General features: G+C 42.0%; 2 protein-coding genes and 1 long non-coding RNA gene across 10 annotated transcripts in view; 1 reads left to right on the forward strand and 2 right to left on the reverse strand.

Moving 5' to 3' along the window:
* BRWD1 (bromodomain and WD repeat domain containing 1) overlaps nucleotides 1–12,268 on the reverse strand; it is a 56,711-nt gene extending 44,443 nt beyond the window's left edge. Inside the window, exons 1-11 of one of the 6 annotated variants that reach the window (XR_005825195.1) lie at nucleotides 12,064–12,251; nucleotides 11,870–11,928; nucleotides 11,612–11,641; nucleotides 11,374–11,433; nucleotides 8,160–8,310; nucleotides 6,820–6,918; nucleotides 6,087–6,247; nucleotides 5,270–5,491; nucleotides 2,165–2,265; nucleotides 1,286–1,356; nucleotides 201–301 (exon numbers count right to left, since the gene is read on the reverse strand). Coding sequence is in view for 5 of the 6 variants with exons in the window: in XM_040577596.1 (XP_040433530.1) it covers nucleotides 201–301; nucleotides 1,286–1,356; nucleotides 2,165–2,265; nucleotides 5,270–5,491; nucleotides 6,087–6,247; nucleotides 6,820–6,918; nucleotides 8,160–8,310; nucleotides 11,374–11,433; nucleotides 11,612–11,641; nucleotides 11,870–11,928; nucleotides 12,064–12,124 (1,116 nt within the window). In the remaining variant the exon portion in view is untranslated. Of the gene's footprint in view, nucleotides 1–200; nucleotides 302–1,285; nucleotides 1,357–2,164; nucleotides 2,266–3,740; nucleotides 3,837–5,269; nucleotides 5,492–6,086; nucleotides 6,248–6,819; nucleotides 6,919–8,159; nucleotides 8,311–11,373; nucleotides 11,434–11,611; nucleotides 11,642–11,774; nucleotides 11,929–12,063 lie in introns of those variants that run through there. The other 5 variants (XM_040577596.1, XM_040577606.1, XM_040577616.1 and 2 more) reach the window with 5 other exon arrangements.
* On the forward strand, nucleotides 12,210–15,722 carry LOC121079919. The gene is made up of 2 exons (XR_005825217.1): nucleotides 12,210–12,431; nucleotides 12,879–15,722. It is a non-coding gene; the product is annotated as an uncharacterized LOC121079919 (long non-coding RNA).
* Nucleotides 15,114–21,755, reverse strand: HMGN1 (high mobility group nucleosome binding domain 1). 3 transcript variants are annotated; one of them, XM_040577751.1, is made up of 6 exons: nucleotides 21,666–21,755; nucleotides 21,105–21,137; nucleotides 20,981–21,010; nucleotides 20,833–20,883; nucleotides 18,219–18,350; nucleotides 15,114–16,089 (listed from the first exon to the last, which is right to left on the reverse strand). In XM_040577751.1, exons 1-6 carry the CDS (start codon nucleotides 21,738–21,740, stop codon nucleotides 16,042–16,044), a joined length of 369 nt encoding a protein of 122 aa, XP_040433685.1. In that variant the 5' UTR covers nucleotides 21,741–21,755; the 3' UTR covers nucleotides 15,114–16,041. The 3 variants fall into 3 exon arrangements, with proteins under 3 accessions (XP_040433685.1, XP_040433693.1, XP_040433687.1); XM_040577759.1 differs by lacking the exon at nucleotides 21,666–21,755 and adding an exon at nucleotides 21,402–21,651 and having other exon boundaries at nucleotides 21,105–21,133; XM_040577753.1 differs by lacking the exon at nucleotides 21,666–21,755 and adding an exon at nucleotides 21,406–21,650.
* Nucleotides 21,756–21,775: the final 20 nt, after the last annotated feature.

The raw sequence follows: 21,775 nt of genomic DNA on the forward strand, positions 1-21,775 counted from the left end.
CGCAAGCCACATGCTTTAAAATCGGAGATTCCTGACACCCTTTAAAATGGTCAAGTCACATTGAGATAACTGGCCGAAATATATGCAAGTTCTAAAAATATTTTCAATAAAAACATTGTTAAACATTCACTAACAACATTAATTTGCAACTTTAATACTGCTTTAAGTGACTAACCAGTAGATTTAAAAATCTTACTTACAGCATGACTCTCCAATTCAGCTATTTTCTCAGGTGTTTCGGAGCCAAAAAAATACATCCTTATAACATGGTCAGTACTGCCAGTTGCTAAAAACATGCCACCTGTGAAAAAAATAATCAAGCTACCATGTAAGAAATTAAAACAGATCACATTTCTCAGATCCTTAGTTCAAATAACTAAAAACTTCCACCGACATCCAGATGTGGAGCGAAATCCCCCCCTCTCAGCCTAGAAAGCCTTCTCAGACATGGTAAAAACAAACAGTCATGCTCAATGTTACAAATATTTGTAAATATGTAACTAGGGGAATGCTGAAACATCTACCACCACTGCTTGTGCACACGGGTGCTAGATTATAAGGAATATAGCTAGTCATCATCAGAATTATCTATATGATTCTTTCCCTGTAGCATGTGTCATTTGTGGCCTAAGAATCGCTTCACAACCGTGTGGAATTACAGGTACACCAGGATAAGCAGACCAGTGCTTAACTGTGGTACAAAAATATTATCATCTGCTTCTTGGCTCCTGCAAGTGTTGTCCAAAACATTTTGTTGTGAAGAGCTAACAAGCTACACTTTGAGTTGCGTTTTATTTCTGTTCCAAGTTCCTTCTGACATTCATGCTGTCTGGTACAAGCAAGCATTCCCACAAAAGTCACCCACGTGATTAGAATGAAAGGAGACTTTCAAGGCCAGGACTGAAGCACTTTTAGAGATACATTTATGAATTCTTAAGTAAGAAGGGATCTTTATGACAATCCTTGCATACAACCGGCACAGAATCAGGAGTCAAATATAAAAATCCAGTAAAGACACGCAAAGAGTAAACAAGCGTCAGGTTGACTTTTACTTCAGCAAACCACCAATGGCAGTTTGAAAATAGCATCACTTAGTTCCACAGTCCTTCACCGTCAGCTAAGGCAAGACAATTATGTCCCAGGCTAACAATACACCTATATGCAATTACATAGTACACGGTGCCTGTTCTTGTATATTTTAAAGCTGTCACAAGAAGAGTATTATAGTATGTGCTCATGGAGGAAGAGAAGTCACAGTGCTAAATTCAATCTGCGTATGACTTACCTACGCTGAATGAAGAACAAAGCATCTGAACTCCTGGTCTAGGCTTCTCTGTGAATTTCACTGGCCGATTGCTACAAAAGAAAAAGTTGCTTGAAACAGGACACGTCACACAACTTGGCTTTTCACATAATTTCAGAACATAAGAGTGTGTTTCTTTGAACATCTACATGACAGGTACTTCTTAAACATCTGGGCATCTTGTGCAGGAGGATGAGCAAAAAGGTTTACTTTTCAAAATTCCTGTACACACGCAAATGGTATTTGAAGCCCACATACCCAGCAGCTTATGACTTCCTGCAAAATGTTATTACCTAGCAAATATAAGATGACATGCCAAAGAGCATGTATTCTCTCTCATCCTTTGATTTGTATGACTTATCCCCTCCAAAATATATCCACGAGGTACTGAACTCGTGTTTTTGCATTACAAATCACCAGTGGTACTTCAAATAAGGCCCACTAGGTTCTGTTACTGCAGAACACCAGGCAAATTCATAACATTTTACGGCAGTAAATACAAGTTTTGCAATACTGCACAATGTGATTTAAAAGACTGGTTTCCTGTTCTGCCAGTCATGTGCATACTCTTCCAGTTGACATGGCCATAATCTCACAAAGCAGCTACTAAGAACAACATTAAGCTGAAAATCCAGCAAACTCGATTAATTTTCCCGGACAACAGAATAACAAGTTTGTAAAGAACATAATTAGTGATCATGCTTTAAAGTAATCATGTCATAGATTATTTCCACAACATTTTTTTTAATCACACAAACAAATTTTTGAGCTAGTTAAGCCAAAGTACATTTGCCAAAGCACCCAACTTATTTTAATTGGAGTACAGCATAAGAGGATGTCATCAGCAACCCAGTTACATACTTGAATTTCATGGAATCTGTATCCCATTGCCAAAAGCAAACAGTTCCATCTGCACCCGTAGAGACCATGTAACGCATGGAGCCTTTTACCATTGGACTAAACTGAAGGGGGAAAAAAGCAGAAGTCAGAAACATACAAAACCAGATATTTTAGAACTTTTCAGGAACTTTTAAAAATGCTAATGTGAAATATTGCATTAACTAAAACTGTTGAGATAAATTTTTCACTAAAGCAGTTGTTGATAACTGACAATTTTTTTAATGTTTCAAAAGTAACACCTCCTATACTCTAAAATAAGTTTGGGTTGCATGTTCCAATTATTGCATTATATAACAATTCTCTTGCTGCTTTGTTTTGGAAGTTTTAACTAACCACAAGCACTCACTCAAAATTTTTGTCAGAGAAGTAACAAGCAGACAGAGCACTGGAAAAAAATGAAAGCAGATTTCACTAGATAGGCTTTCTTTTTAAATACTATAATTAAACAGAGCCTAAGTTATGAGATAGCCTGAGTATGCGTAACCAAGCACATACGACTTCATAGGAAGTCCTCATACACGCTTAAGACAGTTTTATTGCTGTGCACAAAGCCACCCTTTCAGAAAACTTTACATGACAAAGTGATTAAATTGTTCATCAATTACTACTACCACTGGAATCAGCCATATAAATCTATTTCAATTATAGCCTTACCAAGAACTATTAAGAAAAAAATCCAGCATACTACAATAAAAGAAACAAGTGCTTTGCCAGAAACAAAGAAAAAAACAACAATGAATACAGCAGAAACTGCAAATATTAAGATTGCTCTTGAAGGCAGTATTTTTTTTTTTTTTTTGAGAAAACTGCGAAGTTGTATATTTTTTTAACTGAACTGCAAAAGCTGGCAGGTAACCCCTCTTCAGCCCTCCATGTAAGCCTGTTCGTCTTGAGAAACACAGCAAATCTGGATAATGAGCTGCTGGTTTACCTGATAAATAAGGAATTAAAAAGCCCAAAACGAGACTGAGTCCAAAGGGCCACCTTTGGACTGGCACAAGTATCAAAACGCTTTCAAATTTAAATATGCAACATAAAATCACAGAATCACTAAAGTTGGAAAATGCCTTCAAGATCAAGTCCAACCATCAACCTGACCTACTGAGTCCCATCAAAAAACGATGTCCCTCTTCGCCACATGTCTCTTCAATACCCCCAAGGATGGTAGCTTCACCACTCCCCTGGGCAGCCTGTTCCAATACTTCACAACCCTTTCTGAGAAGGAATGTCTCCTTGTTTCCAATCTAAACCTCCCCTGGCACAATCTGAGGCCATTTCCTCTTCTCCTATAACTTGTTGCTTGGGAGAAGCGACTGACCCCCACCCTGCTACAGCCTCCTTTCAGATAGCTGCAGAGAGCAATGAGGTCTCTCCTCAGCCTCCTCTCCTCCAGATTAAACAGCCCCAGTTCCCTCAGCCACTCCTCAGAACTTACTGCTTTCTAACATATTACACTAGACATCTTTGCACATTTGAAATTACATAGTTTTGACAGTAAGACAAATATCCGATCACCGAAGTTGTAAGAATGACCTACTGGACCAGAACAGCCACCCACATAAACCAGCACACCACATCTCCAGGAACTGACACCAGGAGGGCGCAATGTCACCCAGAATGTCACCCAATGTCACTCCAGCTCCAACAACTCAAACAGTACAGGTAGAATGCTTGGTGGTTGCCTGGGAACAGCTCTCTTGAAGTATTTTAACAAACTGGCTTTACATGTCTTTCAACATCAACGTAGTTCATCTATGAAATTATAAAGGTTAACTTCAGGGGGATTCAGCACTACCATCTTTTATTTAGTGTCTCTAAGTGAAGATAGATTCCTGTCTTTACATTAACCATTCAGGAACTTCACGGAAGCAAGGAACCTATTTTTAAATAGGTTGGTTTCTCTTGTGGTTTTAATTTTTGGCATCAATATTTAAATGTTCAGATCTTAATATACACGGTAACACCAAAATAATTTGAGTCGTGTAAAAACCACAGAGACATACGCAGTGAAATTTATTTGCCATTCACGTGCCAACTGTCATGGCAAACAGAACATCAGTTCCTTGCATTCGGACGTGAAAAAGTAAGATAGAACAATTGGTGAACTACTTCTTAACCCAGTAACAGCAACCACAAAGTACTTTTCTCCACAAACTGAAAATGAGGCACTAATTTTCCTCTCAAAGAAGTAATGACACAAGGACAGATGGCTGTATTCATGTATGGCTTTCATGTAAGTGTGTTTCCCAATATAAGTAAGCAACCAAGAAAAGTGGTTATTTCCCTACCAATATGATAGCTAGCTAATCTTAGGGCATCCCACCAACCTAAATCCTACTACCACACCTGACTCTAAAGTCAGGTGCAAAAATCCCAGCCCCCTCCCCCAAATGACTTCAAACCTTTCATACCATGCTGTCAAGTGAAACTTATCTTTGAGTCTCGTGACCTAGCTGCTTCTTATAACCTATCCCCATTTTAAGAGTTTCTACATGCTGAAGCACAAATAACTAGGTTACATGCATAGTCCTCAAGGCCAAGAGGACTTTTTAAGATTTAAGCCATGCACAAGAGTTTTCTAAAAACCTCTCTAGTCACCCAGTGGTCTGGCTGTCCTCACAGTACATTGGCACACTGGTGCTGGGTAGAAGCGCCAAATGAACAGTAAGACAGGAGGAAAATAACTAAGCAAAACCCCAGAACACCCAAGGTGTATATTCAGTCAGAGCCAAAAACTTCACATTCAATATTAACAAAACAAAGTACTAAATTCTGCTTATGGACTCCTCTTCCACTTCCGTAAATTTACCACTCACTAATTTGTATGCAAGTACTGATTTTTACTTAGAGAATCTGCAGTACTTACTAAAAGAAATAAAGTTAGCACTAGGTCAAGTTGCATACGCCGTTTTATTTTACAAGCCTGAAGCTTTATTTTCAAATGTTCATTTTTAACATCCATTTTGTTCTACATTAAGAAAGCAAGCACTGTTTGTTCAATACAACCTCTAATACTGCACAAAGTATCCAACAATCAGAAAATGTAAGCATTAATGCAAAACATACCTGTAATGAGGTAATGGACCCTGTGTGTCCGTGGAGGACAGCAACTGGTGCACAAGTCCTCAGACACCACACTCTGATCATTTTATCACAGCTTCCAGCTGCAATCATAGTGTTCTCATAATTGACAGCCATATCAGAAATCTCTGCTGAATGTCCACGTAATGTGGCAAATAACCTGCCATTATGAGTTGACCAGATCTTTACCAGACAGTCATCTGAACCCTAGAAAGAAATATTTATTATGCTCAGCAAGGAGTTTAAAAGACATTCAGGGTGTTTAGGTGTTCTTTAAAGAACCTGTGCTTTTTCAGAGCTTGGTAAAATTACAAGTCTGTTTAAAATTCTGTATACTACTTAAACTGACAAAAATAATGTCATATGACCCACACTAAGAAATAAAATTTTAATCATGGTTCAAAATTACAGATCTATGCCATATAAAGCAAAAAGTCTGGACTAAATTTGAGGAGATTCCTTACAGTAATGGCAAGGACCAAAAAAAGGACTGTAAAACAAATTCCTCTTCTACCATTTTATGAAGAACATGAAAAATGCTGAACACACAACTATGTCACTGAAGAAAGCTCCTGCATTGGTATCTGGTCAGGTGCTGACATGAAGTACAGATATTTCTTAGATGCTTCTGACCTTTTACTTTACCAAATTGTCACACTTGAGCACTGAGATGGAGCTCATCAGCTCTACTTTAACAGTATTGATATCCACCTCGAGAAGTTTTAGCATAGCCTGCATTTCAAAGTTCTTTTCCTAGCATCCAACTATGATTATTTTCAGACTCGGATTTATTTCAACTCACAGTAAATATTCTATGTCCAGTCCTATCGAATGCAACACAATACACAGCAGAAAGATGGCCAAGAATCCGTCTGTGCATCTTTACGTGCTGATACATACTTCCTGGAAACGAAGTACTGAACTTTGCATATCCAGTTAATTGCTTTGCTCGATATACTTCCACTAGAACACAAAGAAATCAAAGAATTAACATGTTAACGTGTAAAACAAGTCTACTCTAAAACATCATTATTTACCTTCATTAATGCATTACTTAAGGATTTACTAAGAGTGACTTTCATATTTCATGAAGTCAGGGTTGTTGTTTCTTTGAATTTCCAATTTTTTTTTGTGTATAAGCAAGACAGTACTTTAAATTTGCTTGAATCCAAACTTCTGCCTCTAAATATGAAGTGCTAAATGTTACCTTTATTTTCACTTGGCTTTCTATATGTTAAATCGTACGACAGCCCTTCCATCCAAAGGTGAATGATTCACAAATACATACTTGTTGGTTTAACTACTTAATACACAGGCTTTATTAAAAGAGACAGACCTCACCTAGAGGCTACTATCTCACAAGTGCTGTGGGCAGGCCTTTGTACCCATACCTAACTCCAGTGAAGGCATACAAAGTTCTCCAGATAAGCCTCCAGATCCAGCTGAGGTGCAATTTTCAGTGTCATAGCAAGACCTGTATCAAGATACACCTCATAAGCTCATATCAATAGAGATGGGTGTTGAACAAGGCTTACCAAGATTTGGTGGTGTGCCATAGTTTACAGGAACTTCAGGAGGTCTTCCTCTATGAAGAGCAGCAAATGCAGAGCCCTTCCAAACAGTGTTCCTGCAATCTTTAAAATCAAGTGGAAGTTTGTCACAAGCACATGTTAAAAATGCTGTTCAACTGCGGTTTCAAAACGTGGTAATGAATACACCTATAGATAGTCTTATACACAGTACTGAAATAACTTAAAAAAAAAAATCAGAAGACTGAAAGCCCCCAAACTTTTAATGAACAGTACAGCACCAGAGAAAGGGAGAGAAAAATTGATATAGTAACGAAGGGGAAGGGGGGGCGGGGAACAAGCTTAGAACTACTTCTGAATGGTGATGCCTCTGCAATTCACATAACACAAAACTAACTTTTCATCTGAAATTTTCATACTCATTTTCAGAGCAAAGTATTTAAGACAAAAACAAAAATCATGCAAAATATACAGCACGTTTATTAATGCAAAATTATCAGACTAGACGATCTCAAGAGCTCCCTTCCAACCTTGCAATTCTGTGATTCTTAACTTTACCACAAAGTCATTTTGACTGACTCATGTTGAAATAACTGCAATCACAACTCTAAGGATAAAACAGTCGCTGCAGTGCACATCCTTTAAAGCAGTTAGGACAGATAACTGAAAAACAACTGCATCCAGTAAACCAGTCCCACAACATAGTATCTAGCTACCCAACAAAACTTTCTACAAACACACGAACACACCCCTCTCTCCCAAAATGTTCAAAGAGGGAAATTTTAAGCCAAAATCTACTCTGTAAATATCAAATAAACCACATGCTTTTGTATTGCCAACCATTCCTTTAAATTATGGACATGGACTTTCTTTCTGCATACGTACAGAATTTGCATGTACTAATTTTGATGCCATTTGCATTAACCAAGAAAACTTTCAGAAAACTGGTTTTACTGCCTCAGATTTGCACTGAACACAGTACAACAGCAACCACAATCAAAAACCACAGGGGCCAGTGCACTACTCAGGATGCTGGGGGAGGGGAGAGAAGTAGCACCTGCCCCCTGATGGTTCACTATATTGCGCAAACACTGAAAACTGGCAACATTCAGCACTCAGAGTAACAGTAACTGTCGTGATACAAGCTAAAACTTCCTTTTCACAACAATCAGCATGTAGTTATTCTATTAAGATATAAATCACTGCTGTTTTGGTTCCTTAAGCACAATGCAGAAGTAGCGTGGGCCGCGTTGGTGAAAACTCACTGCCTTTAAATAATCCAAAAATCTTTACCAGATACTTATGAAAATGTATCATACCCATTTCAAATAATAAACAAACCATACCTTTTGCTGTACGTAACAAGGACTGTCTCCCTGCACCAAGCAAGGAATTCACTCTCGAAATGCTGGGTGGTATCTCTTTATCCAGTATCGGGCCAATACGCTTGCAAATTTGTAATAAATGGTCTGGAGCCACATGTTTGTTGGATAGCACCTGACAGAAATTAAAGTTTTAAACATGTATACGGTACATCCAGAACAGATTAATCTAAAAGTATCAATATTCACATAAATATTTAAACTATGTTTAATATACCCAAATTCAGATTACAAAAAAGCAATTCTGTAAAACTCTCATCTACTGAGCTAAGCAAGTGCTCTTCAGGAATGGGAGAGCTGTAGTAAAAACACCTTCAGTAAAATTACCTACTGCACATCAGTATTTTACTATGGAAAGTCCTCAATATTCATGCATATGGTGTCCATTTCTGTGGTACCCTACAAAGGTCGTCTTTGCCTAACTCACCCAATTATTTTTTTATTAATAAAAATCAGGCACTTGTAACTCAGTATCATGGAAAATTTTGTTGTAATCAAGCATGAGAATTCATGCAACTAGTACTTCAGCACACAGTACTTGTTCAGTAAAGTGCAGTCTAGTAGGTTTGAGTACAATATAGTTTCCTTGAAGAACCAGCACTACACAATATAAGACTGACGTGCTTCCTTAAACCAAGTGGATCAAAACAATCACCTGTTGAGTCAGGGAGATCCCACGTTATTTACATCTAGCAGTCTAAAAAAAAAAAATACTTCCCCACGTACAATCAGATGCCTCAGTCAAGAACAGATGTATGGTTTGGGGTTCCCCCACCTGCCCCGGAGGTCAGTCAGAAGAACTCCTAAACTAGCGATGAAGTCAATCACAGTAATGCAGAAGTTAAATGCACAGAGTTTATACAGACTTCAGTAAACCAAACCAAGAGGATGATAAATTTAAACTAGTGGCAGGTCTGAATCAGCAGGTACAAACATACCCATGCTCACTGTACTCTGTGAACGGGCCACATAAGAACCAGCCAGAGCCAGAAGCCGTGCTGCTGCTCCAGCAGCGAGGCAATTCCCTGACATTGAAGAGAGGCAAAGGGCCACAACAACATCGACATGCGGCCTCTTGCCCATGTTGTTGAAAACACAGGCAGAACTAGTTCACGATGCTACTCCCTCAGCCTTGTGACTGAACATAAATGAGAAAAGTCTTGATAAGGCTGATCCCACAATCAGAAGGGCAGGAAAAAAAAAACCGTGCGCTGCCAAGTAAGATCTGTTCAACAAAAAGTTGCCCAAACATAAACAGAGTATTGAGAGCAATATGATTTAAGCCACAACCCAACGTGCTTTAAGAATAAAAATCCAAGTAATGTACAAAGTTTGTGGGGTTATCGGGTGTATTCTTTGGGGAGCGGCTGGTAACACCAGTGAAACAGTTAACATTACTACACAGCCAAACATACTGAAGTAAATCAGCTCAACAAATGGTTACGGCTGATTATGAGAACAAATTTAGTTGGTAAGACTACAAAAATGCACTTTTTCATCATTTCTTTCTAAATTTTGCCTCTTCAACTTGCACAGAGTAGTACCAGCCAAGATATTCAGGACAGAACGCTCAGCATAATCTATGTCAAGTATTATAAACCGTTCTGCTTGCACGCCATCATCAGGAGTCACTTACAGAAGCACGCTTACCAAACCTAGCATCTTTTTAAAAGTAGCTTTACTCAGATTTTGGAAAGATGGTTATTTTAAACTCTTGCTCCAGTTCCACGATGAACAAAAAGGAAAAGAAATAATCGTACCACTTGATTGTTATTTATCTGCAGTCAATGCAAATTCAGAGTGAGACATGCAGGACAAAAGGTTCCCAAAGCCCCTCAGAAGCAGAATCTAAAAGCTTCAGAAGACGAATTTTGAGTATTCTGAAATACAATTATCCTGCATAGGTACTTCTTGTAAATTGTACAGGAAAAAGAGGTAGAAGTGGCACACATTAAAGAATTCATTTGAGAACTTTATATGCATGAACACAGAAAACTCCTGAAGTCCCAGAAGAATCAGGGTCAAAAAACATACAAACAAAAAACAGACAGCCCTTTTAAACTCAATGCTACTTTCATGTCTGCTAAATTCAAGTCAGAGCTTGAAAGTATTCCTGTTTAGCAAGACTTGGCCTTTTAGTGACTTAAAGCATTAATTTAAGACCTCATTTGCTCAACTGACCACACTGACAACTAAAAGAAATGGAATCCAGTTTATCATTTTAAGCAGCAGTTAAATAATTAAGAAAACGTTATAAACAAAATATCATTCTTTCTCTACACAAGCACTACCCGGAAGTGTTCAAGAAGTACACATGAGGGACAACGAGGGGATCTAACTATAACAATACACAAGCTGACAGGTAAGGGAGAAGTCCATTAACCTGGAATGCCTAACCCGGGTGGGGGTGGGTGGTGAATAAACATTTGTCTAAAGAAAACATGACCAAGAACAATAAACCAGCACAGAACTACAGTGGCCAGGCACCACCAGGCCATCACTTCACAAGGTTCAAACTGCCAAATACATTCTGCAGTTTAAGAAGCAGTAAAACAAAACGCCAAGATAAAAGCAGCTTTCCATTCTAAAACGGGATGGAAGGAAACATTTGGTGCAAACAATATCGGCGGCAGAAGGCATTCAAGTATATGCCATTGAGAGGTCACTCGTATCTTTGTAATGTTTAGAAACAAAGCTATGACCAGTGAGTGGCCAGAGAAAGAGCGCACACTCATAGGAACCACAACTGCCAAGCCTTGATTTTTGAACAGCGATTTCATTTCCTAATCTGTTGAAGGGGACCGATGAAGGAAGCCAAGCAGAAAATAAATACCATCAAATCAAAACGTGCTTGACAAACTTGCTCGCGAAACTCTGAAATGAAACCGTGCTCCAGATTGGCTCCTGCCCGTCTGTAGGCAGCGGCATGTACCAATGCACAACGCCAAGCTCCACCTCTGCTATGTAAACAATATCCTCAATTTAAACCACCACTTGTGTTTTTGTTAGTCTAATGTAAAGACATCAAACGCCTTTTCCAACAGGGACTCCAGTGCCTTAACAGAACAGGAATGAATCTGCAAGTTAAAGCTTTGGGCCTAGCTTTAAAGGTTAAAACGTCTTAACATCAGCGTTACCATCCTAATTAAAAGGGTTTTTTAAAGAAAAAAAGTCTCACCAATTCTTCGTAACTTCTGTAATGTTCATTTCCTTCCCAATCCAACCGTTTAGGAAGTAACTAAACAGAGAAGGAAAAAGATAAGTAAGTTAGAGGGGAAGGAGGGAAGAGATCACATCCACAACGTGTGTGGAGGGGGGGTAAAAAGTTGGGACGTGGGAGCGGAAGAAACTTGAGTGACTTAAGAAGCTTTCTACTACAGCGAGAGGGGTGAGACCGGCGGGGATTCCACACAGACCTGATGCTGCTCCAGCTCCTGCACCAGCACCTGCGGAGACACGGGAAACAGAAGAGGAAAAAAAAAGAGAAAACAAGGCATCAGCGGGGACGGGAGGCCGGGGGCTGGGGCTTGTCAGGCGGCCGCCGAGGGGCCGGGGGATGGGGGTACCGGCCGCTCACACCTCCCCTGCAATCCTCTCCGCAGCAGCCACCGAACGGCCGAGGGCTCCGAGCGAGCGTGTGCGCCCAGGTGAGCGAGCGGCGCCCCGGTACTCACCTCCAGCGCTCTCCTGCAGGGCCCGGTGGTCAGGAACCGAGCTATGAGGAAGTAGAGCTCTGCGGGAGAGACGGGGACAGACAGAGAGACACGGGGTGGGGGGTGGGGGGGGGTGAGGCTGAGCGGCGGCGGCGGCAGCGGGAAGATGGCGGCAGGGAGCGGCGCCGGCTCCCGCCGCGCCCCGCCGGCGTTACCTGATTCAATGAGCGGCACGGACGCGCCGCCGGAGCTGGAGGAAGGCGAGGGCTCGGCCATGGCTCCCCTCGCTTCCTTCCCTCCCTCCCTCCTGCGGGCTGCCGGGCTCAGGCGGCGGCAGGCGCGGGCCGGGCCCGGCTCAGCAAAGCCCTGTCAGCGCCCCCTCCCCCCTCCTCTGCTCTCCCCCGCCTCCCTCGCTCGCGCTCCCCCCCCCCCCCGGCGCCTAGCGCAGCCTCAGCGCCGCCATCGCCGCCTGCGCCACCCGCCGCCGCCTGCGCCGGGCGGAGGGGAAAAGTAGTCCCCGCTCCCGGTGAGGGTGGTTGGCCGGGAAGGAAGGGGGTCGGCGGGGACGGAGCGCGTCGCCGCGGTGAGACGTGCGGCGGAGGGAGCGCGAGGGGAGAGCGGGACGGCGCGGCGGAGGGGAACGAGATGGCCGGGCGCGGAAGGATCACGGCCGCGGGTTTGCGCTGGGTTGGGCGGCGGGGGCCGTTCCGTCAGGAGCGGGAGGGGCCACGGCGCGCGCTGGGACTGTTACGGCCGTTGGGGCGCTGCGCTCGTGCGGCCGGTAGCCGGCGGCCTGTCAGCCCCTCGTCCCCTGAGGGCCGCCCGCACCGCCCTGGGTGTCGCAGCGCAGAGCTGAGGGGTGCTTGGCGCTGGAGGAGGAACGGCGGCAGAGTGCTGCCGCGGGGAGCACGTTCTGGAGATCAAATAACCTCGTGGAAATTGGGTTTGCTCTCTAGACGTTGAAGTGGATGGTTCCCATTATGTGGCGTGTTACGTGCGGATCTTCATTAACCGTCACTCCATTCTTCAGTCACACAGAGCAAACGTACCTGCTGTCGCAACAGGAAGGAATGCTATTTCCAAAGTACAGCCCTGGAAATTGTTGTCAGACAATTTATTACGTACCTCCCAGTCCAATTCTCCACACGCAGGACTGAGATCTCGTGCCAACACACACAATTCCTCACTCTCCCAGTAGCTGAAGCATTGGGTTTTGCTGTAACATGCTGACATTTCAAACCATGTGGAGAAGGGCCATAGTAGCTACTGCTTATATCACCTTACTTTTCATGGGGTGTGACTGCCTAGCTTGAAATTTCTTTCAGCTTAAGTGGACTGCTTATGATGACTAACAGTGCTTCTTTGAGAGCTATCATTTTTCTCCCCCTCTTCTCCCAAGTCTACCCCACCAGCAGCTCCCTTCGCAGGTAAAGCTAAGAGGATCCTTTCAGGCCTGAGCTTGTGCTGCTCCAAGCAGACGTAGGGTTTCCGTGTTCCTGACACAACTACTCTCGTTCCTTTCCTTCTTTCAGTGAGAATTTCTGTCCTGTGAAAGGCAGGCTGCCCCTGATTTACCTGACAGCTGAGTCCTTTCACTTCCACGATAAAATGAGAAATAACTTTGTCCCCAAGAGTAAATATTAGGGAACAATTATGATTAATATATGTTAGAGACATGTTGGAAGTCAGCAGGATCTCGACATTAGAGATTCAAACCACATGAGAAGTAGGCATTCAATAAGAAGGTAAAAGAGGTTATTTCAGGATACTCACTTGCAAGTTTATTAGTCATTTAACTGTTTTTGACTTGGTAAAAACACAAAGAAAGCAAACAGGCCACATAAGCAGCCATTGCACCCTACTACTAAATTAAACTAACAAATAAGATAATGGAAGGCATTGGAGGTGTTGTAGAAAGAGTGGCATAAACTTAGTTCAAGCCTTTTAAAATACCACAGAATTCGAAGTCAAAGCCAGGTGTGTTCTGCTAGAAACACACCTGTGTCAGGATTGGACCAGCAGCACTTTGTGGTCCAGTGTTGGAAAACATCCTCTGTATAAGATGAGGAAAAACTAATCTTTTCATAAATAGGTAAGAAGTAAAAAGGGTAAAATGCTTTATTACATGAAAGCATATGAGAAATTACTCAGATGAAAGTATTCTTTGAGAAAATAAGTTAGAGGTGAAACTTGGGTATCTTTTTAGAACTATTAGAAGTTGAAGACAGCACCAAAAATGAAGAGGACGCAGATACTGTACTTCCAGGTGTTAAGAGCATAAACATCAAAGTGAAAAAAGAAGAAACAAAGGCAAAAACGTGTTACTTTTTGATCATGACTCCTCCCAAGACAAGGAGGACAGCTGACTGGCATCACGCTGATAGGATAAAGCCCTGCTACTACGCACAGCTGCGATACAGCAAAAATGAAGTATGGCGGGGGGGGAACAATTGCACTCTGGGGGAGCTAAAGTGATACTGTCATAGGTTCTCCCAGTCATAGGTTTCATTTTTTAAGATAAAGTAACATATAAAGTATATGTCCCCTTCTGATGAAAGGCTGTTAATATTTATTTTTTTAATACAGTGAGTGAGAATCAGGACAGTTTTGTACTACATGAAGGAGCTCTCAGCATGGTTAGATTTTACTTTTGTTTGAAACCATGCTCTGTCAACTTGCAATCCTATATAGCAGGCACAGCTGCTCACAGCATGGTTAACTTACCTAACAGACCATCAGCATGAGAACAGAAGTCTTCTTGCTCTTCCCTTGCTGCTCCTGCCCGCACTGTTTCCCTGCTTTTCATCTATGGGTTCCACTGCATGACCCCAGCTAGCTAGCCAGGGAAGTTCACAGCCTAGCTTCATTTCCCTCATGAACAGGGAAATCAAAAAAACATCAGGTGTTTTAAAGTCACAAGTCAACTTTCCCCAAAAGTTGATTGGGGAAATTCCAATGCAGTTCCAATACATTCCAAAAGAAGTTCCAATACAACAGTTAACACTCAAGAGGATTGTTTTTACACATCTTCCTCAGAGCACTGTTTCCACACAAGCACACGTGCCATCTCTTAGATGCCAGACAAGAAGATCCGATGCTGTTTTTTTTTAAAAGCGAAAGCAGCACCACTACACTATCAACTTTCCATCTCTAAGTCCACTCAAGACTGCAACTACGCTTTTCTACTTGCCGCTCACTGCCTGCGTTACCACCCATCTCTTGGAAAAGTATGGGTTTTTACCAACGTTAAGAATACAGTTAGGAATCAAAACCAGTAGGTATTTATTTATTCATTGTTTTCCAACAGGAACACAATGTGTTCAATGACTACACCACTTATACTGTGAGTTCTCATAGTCAATGCAGGAGCTACAGAAACATCCTTTCTTAATCAAGATTTATTTGGCTTTTGTTTGGTGATCACAGACACTACAAACAATTTTACAATTGTTTTTATTCACATAGGGTTTTTTAATCTAAAAACTATGGTTTTATTTTTTTTTTAAGCCTATTTCAAATATTTTTCATCTGATCATTGTAGACAAGCTGTCCTTTAAAATAGGATGTGAAGTACCAGCTGCGGTTAAGTCTACCAATCAGAACCTTTTACCTATTCAGCATTTAAAGTAAAAATTTCCAATCTTTCACACCACAATTACAAAGTTGTTGAGAAAAATCAAGCTGTACCTACCAAAAATAACTTTGTCACAGATATACATCACTCAGCAAGAAATCCAACACTAGGGAGCAGTTTATTAGGTAAGCAATTCTACTGATGGTACAACCATAGATAAATAACTACAATGTTAAGACATCCTCAACATATCATTACGAACTCTAAAGTCCAACCTGTATTATGCGTCATTCAATAGGATAAAAAAATTGTCCCTCACCATCTATGGAACGTGAAGCCTCATCAAAACTTCAAGAAGCCCCCTCCTTTATCGAACATTCCAGTAATTTCTGGTTTCATAGAAAACAGACAACCAGTACATGATTTTACCACTTAAAAAAAAGCATTTACACTTATCTAAATATGTAAAAAAATGGGTTGGGATTCTCTCCTTTTTAAAAATGTGTTTTCTACAACTACTAAAAAACTTGCATTTACAAAATAGTTGATAAAAATATTCCTCTGAATTGTACAAGAAGAAAAGTATAAGGACCACCAATCGAAGACTTGGTACCAGACGTTAGTCAGACTTAGCTTCTTTCTCTACTGCTGCATCAGATGCTTGGGTCTGCAAAGGGAGAAAACAAAACACTTCAACGCGAAAAATTTCTAAGCAATGAAGTCTTTTAGTTCATAGCATTCTTAATGTGCAATTGAGTTAACTTGACATACAGAACAACCATGCCTTGTTTCTACACACCATGCTTTGTAGTCTTAATTAATCGGTACCATGATCTGCTTACTTCTCTTGGACAACAACCTACTAAAACCAAGCTTTCTTGAAAGGCCTTTTATCTCCTCAGATGCATCAGTATGGATTTCAGAATGTTGATATTGTTACTACTCAATATGTGCTGAAAAGGATTTTTTTTAAACAAAGTCTATTTCAATAATTACTGCCTTTATGAAAGAAATTTTTTTTTTAAGTTAAAATCATTGTGTAAAATTGTGCTTAGAAAAAACATTATAGATGCATTTTATGCACCCAAGTGCAGCACTGAACATTTTCAAATCTTAGTACATTTTGAGGCAAGCAAGTTTTAGGGACTCAGTACTGCACTGAACTAAACATCACTTTGTAAAAATACACTGAACTTAGCAGAGCTACATCATTTTTAAGTCAAGCTTCTATATATTGTACTTCAGAACAAGTTCATACAAACTTAATTGATTACAACTGTAACCCCATTTGGACTGGAAAACTCACTGCTTTTGCAGCATACTTTAAAAAAAGGAATGTAACATTATTATCAACATAAAAACTATGCTTAATTTAACTATTCCAAGGCTTTGCAGCACCAACAGGAGAAGGTATTATTTAATCACAGTACAACTGAAACAGGAACCCTAACACCAGCTGTCTTCACTGCCACCTGGGGGAAGGCTTTGGAAGGATGAAGTACAGTAGCCATTTTTCCCCATGGGCATCACGCTCTTTTTACCGTAAGAATTCACTGTCTGTCCAGGAGACTGTGAATTAACAACAGCATCACTGATTGTATTGGTTTATAACAGTAGTATCTAATGTCGAACAGGACAGACTGCCTTGTCTAGGCTTGGGTATTCTATTAGTTCAGTGATTTTGACTGGGGTGACCAACATAAGATAAACATGAAGATGTGCCCTAAAAATCATCATCCATTCCTTAGGTTTATGTCATCTTTACACCAGAGTATTAAACAGATGAGGAACATCACCAAATTTCGATTTGTTATTACTGACATGCCACATGCACAAATTGAAGGCCTGAATCATGCAACGGTGATAAACAACGAGAGCCACATACAAACTCCAGCCTACCAATGAATTGCTACTTATAGCACTTTTTCAAGAACATCACACCGTAAGCTTGCAAATGAAAAAACATTACTCCAAATAAGTTGTCCTGCATGCTCAAATATCATCCTGTACCTTCCTTGCCCACAAAACCCCATCATCTACCTAAAAAACAAATACACTTTTCCCCTACTTGAAAATACACGTGCACACTGAAAAAAAGAAAATTTAATACACAAACCAGACAGGAAAAATAAATCACATTTAAATTTAAAACAAAGCCTCTGAAGATCTGACCAAACTCAACTGACTAACTGAAGCAAGCAAGGCAGTCAACACTGCAGAAACCTCAAAGTAATTCTAAGCCTACAGAAAAACCTGCTTTATCCAATTGTTAACAGCTGCCATAGGAGGCACTACTGCTCCCTACAAATCTCATCCTGAATTTAAGAAGAAGTGATGCCCATCTTCCAGAAAAGGAGTAGTGTAAAGGATGTTTTAAGTTAAATGATCACTAACTCCAAAAAAAGAACCACGGCCATTTTAGCAAGGTATTACCATCAAGACTAATTTGGCACATTCCTCAACAACTATGAGTAGTTCTTGCAACTTTCTCTACCATCCCTGCACCAGCCTTTCCCTTCTTCCAGCTGGCAAAACAGCTTCTTGGTGAAGGACATTACTTTAGTAAAATTCTCACCTTTTTCCATAATTTCAAGGACTGTTACCACATCACTGCAACTCTTTTTGGAGCAACTAGAATTTACCTGGCTTATCTACTAGTGTTTTGATAACCTTTATCTTTCTTTGCACAGAAATAGAATCTAGTAAAAGAACTGCATGTGTTTCTGACAGATGTTTAGGTAACTAGTACAGTAAGTTATCCAGCTGTTTTAGAATAAAGAATACAGACAACTTTACCTCCTCACTTTTCGTTTCCCCATTTTCTGCAGGCAAGTTGTCCTTTGTCTGTTCCTGGTTTGTCTCTTCAGTCTGTTTTCCTTTAGGCCCCTTTTTCCCCTTTGACTGAGCTTTCTTGTCCTCAGACTTATCCTACAATTAAATCAATTTTCAGTAAGTAAGTTCATATAACCTACAAGGTAAACTTTGAAAACAATTAAACAAAAACAGGATGGACTTGCCAAACAGCAAGAGCTGCTACCAACAACCAGTGAGCTAATACATAGTTGAATTGCCAAAAAAGCCTCTTCCAAACTACATACAGACAATCCCTATTTCGTGTAGTCAGTACAATGAGAGAATCAAATCAGGACAAGATAAACCTCTCCTTTTCTCTTCCATCCCTCAACCCTGAACAGCACGCATTATGACAATGTTAGGCTCACAGAATCTAAAACCACCACATTGTACAGTAAATAAAAGCACTGCTTAGAGTGGTACAAACCCATCTGAAAAAGCCTATCAGAAAGAAAAATGGTAGTACTTAATTCTAGCAGCAAGGCAGAACAATTTGTCATATGTGCTCTAAGTTCTTGTGGCAGAACTAAAAAAAAAAACCAAACCAGCAGTGAAGTCCTTCCACTTTGTGTATCACATCCTCTCTACCTGGCGTCACTGTTGTTAAACAGACTGGAGAAAAGTATTTGCTCAGAGCTATTTTTGTATAAACCTGTAACATATCCTCCCAGATACTCCTTACAGCAACTAAATGCTACAAAGTTTGCCTGTCCCCCAGCTGATCCTCAAAATATTTATGTCAATGAAGATTGACATAGGAGCACTGTTTTTGACACCACCTGTCAAACATTAGCGTCACAGTTTAATGACGCTAACAGAAGTCTTCCGTAAATGACAAACTAACACTTTTTCTGGGCAGGTTCAATTTGAGTAAGTGACAAGAGAATGTAATGCATTTATACTTCTAAGCTGAAGACTACTACACTGATCTCCCTTAAGGTGTGTGTAATCTCATTAAAAATACTGCATGCACTCAATGGAAGGATATTCTTCAACTTATGGCCTAATTTATTGTCTCTGACCTAAAATTCACTCTGAGAAAAAGAATTTTCATTTTTGTTCATTCCATGTACTGTAGAAACACGCAGTTCTGATTAGAGACCACTGGGTCAGATGTATTCCATACTTTGTGAGGAACACTTGGAGCGAAAACAACAAAAAAGCATCAGGCTACTGGGCTTACACAACTTTTTACTAGCCGTTTAAATACATTTCCTGTTCTATATGAATGCATATGCAAAATATTGTCTTCATCATACAATCTTGCCAAATGATTTTAACTATTGAGCAAAAGTTTTAAGTGTTTTACACAGCTGGACACAAACATGCAGTAAGATATGCACATATACAGAGGGCGCAATGTAAAAAAAAACAAAAAAACACTGCAGCATCTTCTATCCACTAACTACACTGTCAACGTCCACAGAACTTCAGAAATGCTTTTGTACTGCTTTTAGAAAATGATTTATTAATTTTAAAATCCCCCAGAGCACAGAGATGAATTAAAATACACTGAAGAAAAAAAAAAACACCTCAGTAGAAGTAATAAATGCTAAGACTCAGTATCACAAAACCAGGTAACGATCTCACAACATGCAGACCTCTGTGTTTCAATTTTCAAAATAGCAGTCTCCAACTAGTGGCATCAGCAATTAGATGCACTGCTGAGAAAAACACTTGAAAAAAGGAACTGAAAAATTGAAAGCTTTCAGAAACCTTTAGGCTGTAAACTCAGAGAATGGGGGTACACCAATATTCAACCCATTGGAATGAAGGTGTAGTACTGATCAGTTGAGGACTATAGAAGTGAAGACATCAGAAGGCCCAAAAAGCAGAATTCTGTACTAGTGTCTCTGAAACACTATAAGCCATACATTTGACAACAAAGTCAAACCAAACCCCCTTATAATCACAAACGAACACACAAAAATACACCAACATGCCAATAGATACAGAGCCTCTTTATTTCTTTGAAAATAAGATTTTACACCTCAACTATTGAACTGCTCAGGCTATACTTAAAATTTGGATCATTATTACTAAACCACAACACACACACACAGACACGAAGCTTGACTACATGAATAGAAATGTGGATCTTTTTCAACAGCTTGTGTAAGTACTTCAAATAATGTTTTCCTGCTGTAAGACACTGCTTTAATTTGAAAGCATATTCTATCCCCTTCTGTTAGACAGCAACAAAATCCAATTCTGTGCACAGCTGTCATGATCAGCACCAAAATATCACCTAACAACCAACAAAACAGCGCCTGTGTTTCTTCGCAATACTTTTGATTACTTTGCAATTATTTTGAGTGTTTTACAAGGGCCTAACCAGGCAGGGTGGAACAAAACTCTCTAGTACACCTGCAGGTCCCAGTACAAGCATGCCAAACCTATCCTTTAGCGAAAGGAGCACTCCCACACGGAACAGGAGAAGATGAATAAAAACGTTCAGACACCTGGCATCCGTGCTGCGGGGCGGGAGGTCCCCAGGCGCCTGCACAGCCAACCGAACCGCCACCTCCCCTCCCTCCCCTCTTCCTCGCTCTCTCACCTTTGCCGCCAGCTTTTTGGGTTTCGGCTCCGCTTTGGCAGGAGCGGGTTTCTGAGGAGACACAACGAGTCAGGGCCCGGCCGCGAGAAGACGTCAGCCCTCCCCTAGCCCCGTCAGGGGCCGCCTCCCACCTCGCACCCCTACTCACAGCAGACAGCCGCGCCGATCGCCTCTTCGGCTACAGGGAGAGAAGGACAAAGACCGGCGGCGTCAGGACCGGCACCGGGACCACCCCCCTTACACCCCGCGCCCCCCCCCCCCAAATGACTTACCTCCTCAGCGGCCTCCCCTCCCGCCGCGCTCACCTGCCAACACAAACATCGCGTCAGCCGCGCGGGGGCGGGGCGCAGCGCCACGAGACACCGCCCCCCGCCCCACCCCCCTTCACCCCCTTACCCCCTAAACCCCCCCCCCCCGCCCCTTCCCGCCGCTGCCTTCGGAGCAGAACCTTCCAGACGCCGCCATTGGGTGCTGTTGAGGGGAACGGGCGGGGTCGCTCCGCTCCTCCCTTAGCCGCCTCTCCGCGCCCCGCTGCCCCCTCCCCGGCCCCTTTCTCCCCCCCCATCGCTTCACCTTTCTCTTCGGCATGGCTCCAGCCGCGGCCCTGCGGCGCCCGCTCCCTCCCTCCCTCGTCCCCTTCCCCGCTGCGCGCCGGGTGCCTCACGGCGAGCCGCTGCGGCCGCCCGCTCGCCAGCCGCGCCGCGCAGGGAAGCCGCCCCCCCCCATCCCAGCAGCGCCAGCGGCGCCGCAACAGGATCCAGCCGGATTGGAGGCGGGGGGGGAAGGAAGGGGAAGGGGGGCGCCCCGCTCCCCGCCCTGCCCGCCGGGCTGACCCGGCCCTCCCGCGGGGCGCCCCTCAGCGCCTCCCGTCGTGTGCGCGAGTGTGTGAGGGGAGGGCGGAGCGGCATGCTGATTGGCCGGCGGCCGTCACGTGGCCGCGACA

This window comes from Cygnus olor, chromosome 1, assembly GCF_009769625.2.
Source record: "Cygnus olor isolate bCygOlo1 chromosome 1, bCygOlo1.pri.v2, whole genome shotgun sequence".
NCBI lineage: Eukaryota > Metazoa > Chordata > Aves > Anseriformes > Anatidae > Cygnus > Cygnus olor.

What these genes read in the sequence shown, in the direction of transcription:
- HMGN1 (XM_040577751.1), bottom strand. Translation starts at nt 21,740, where the DNA reads ATGCCGCTCCGCCCTCCCCTCACACACTCGCGCACACGACGGGAGGCG. An exon ending in GAGGGGAGGCCGCTGAGGAG is followed by an intron (nt 21,011 to 21,104) that starts GTAAGTCATTTG and finishes CTCTCCCTGTAG; the next exon opens with CCGAAGAGGCGATCGGCGCG. An exon ending in GGGAAACGAAAAGTGAGGAG is followed by an intron (nt 16,090 to 18,218) that starts GTAAAGTTGTCT and finishes CTCCCTTTGCAG; the next exon opens with ACCCAAGCATCTGATGCAGC.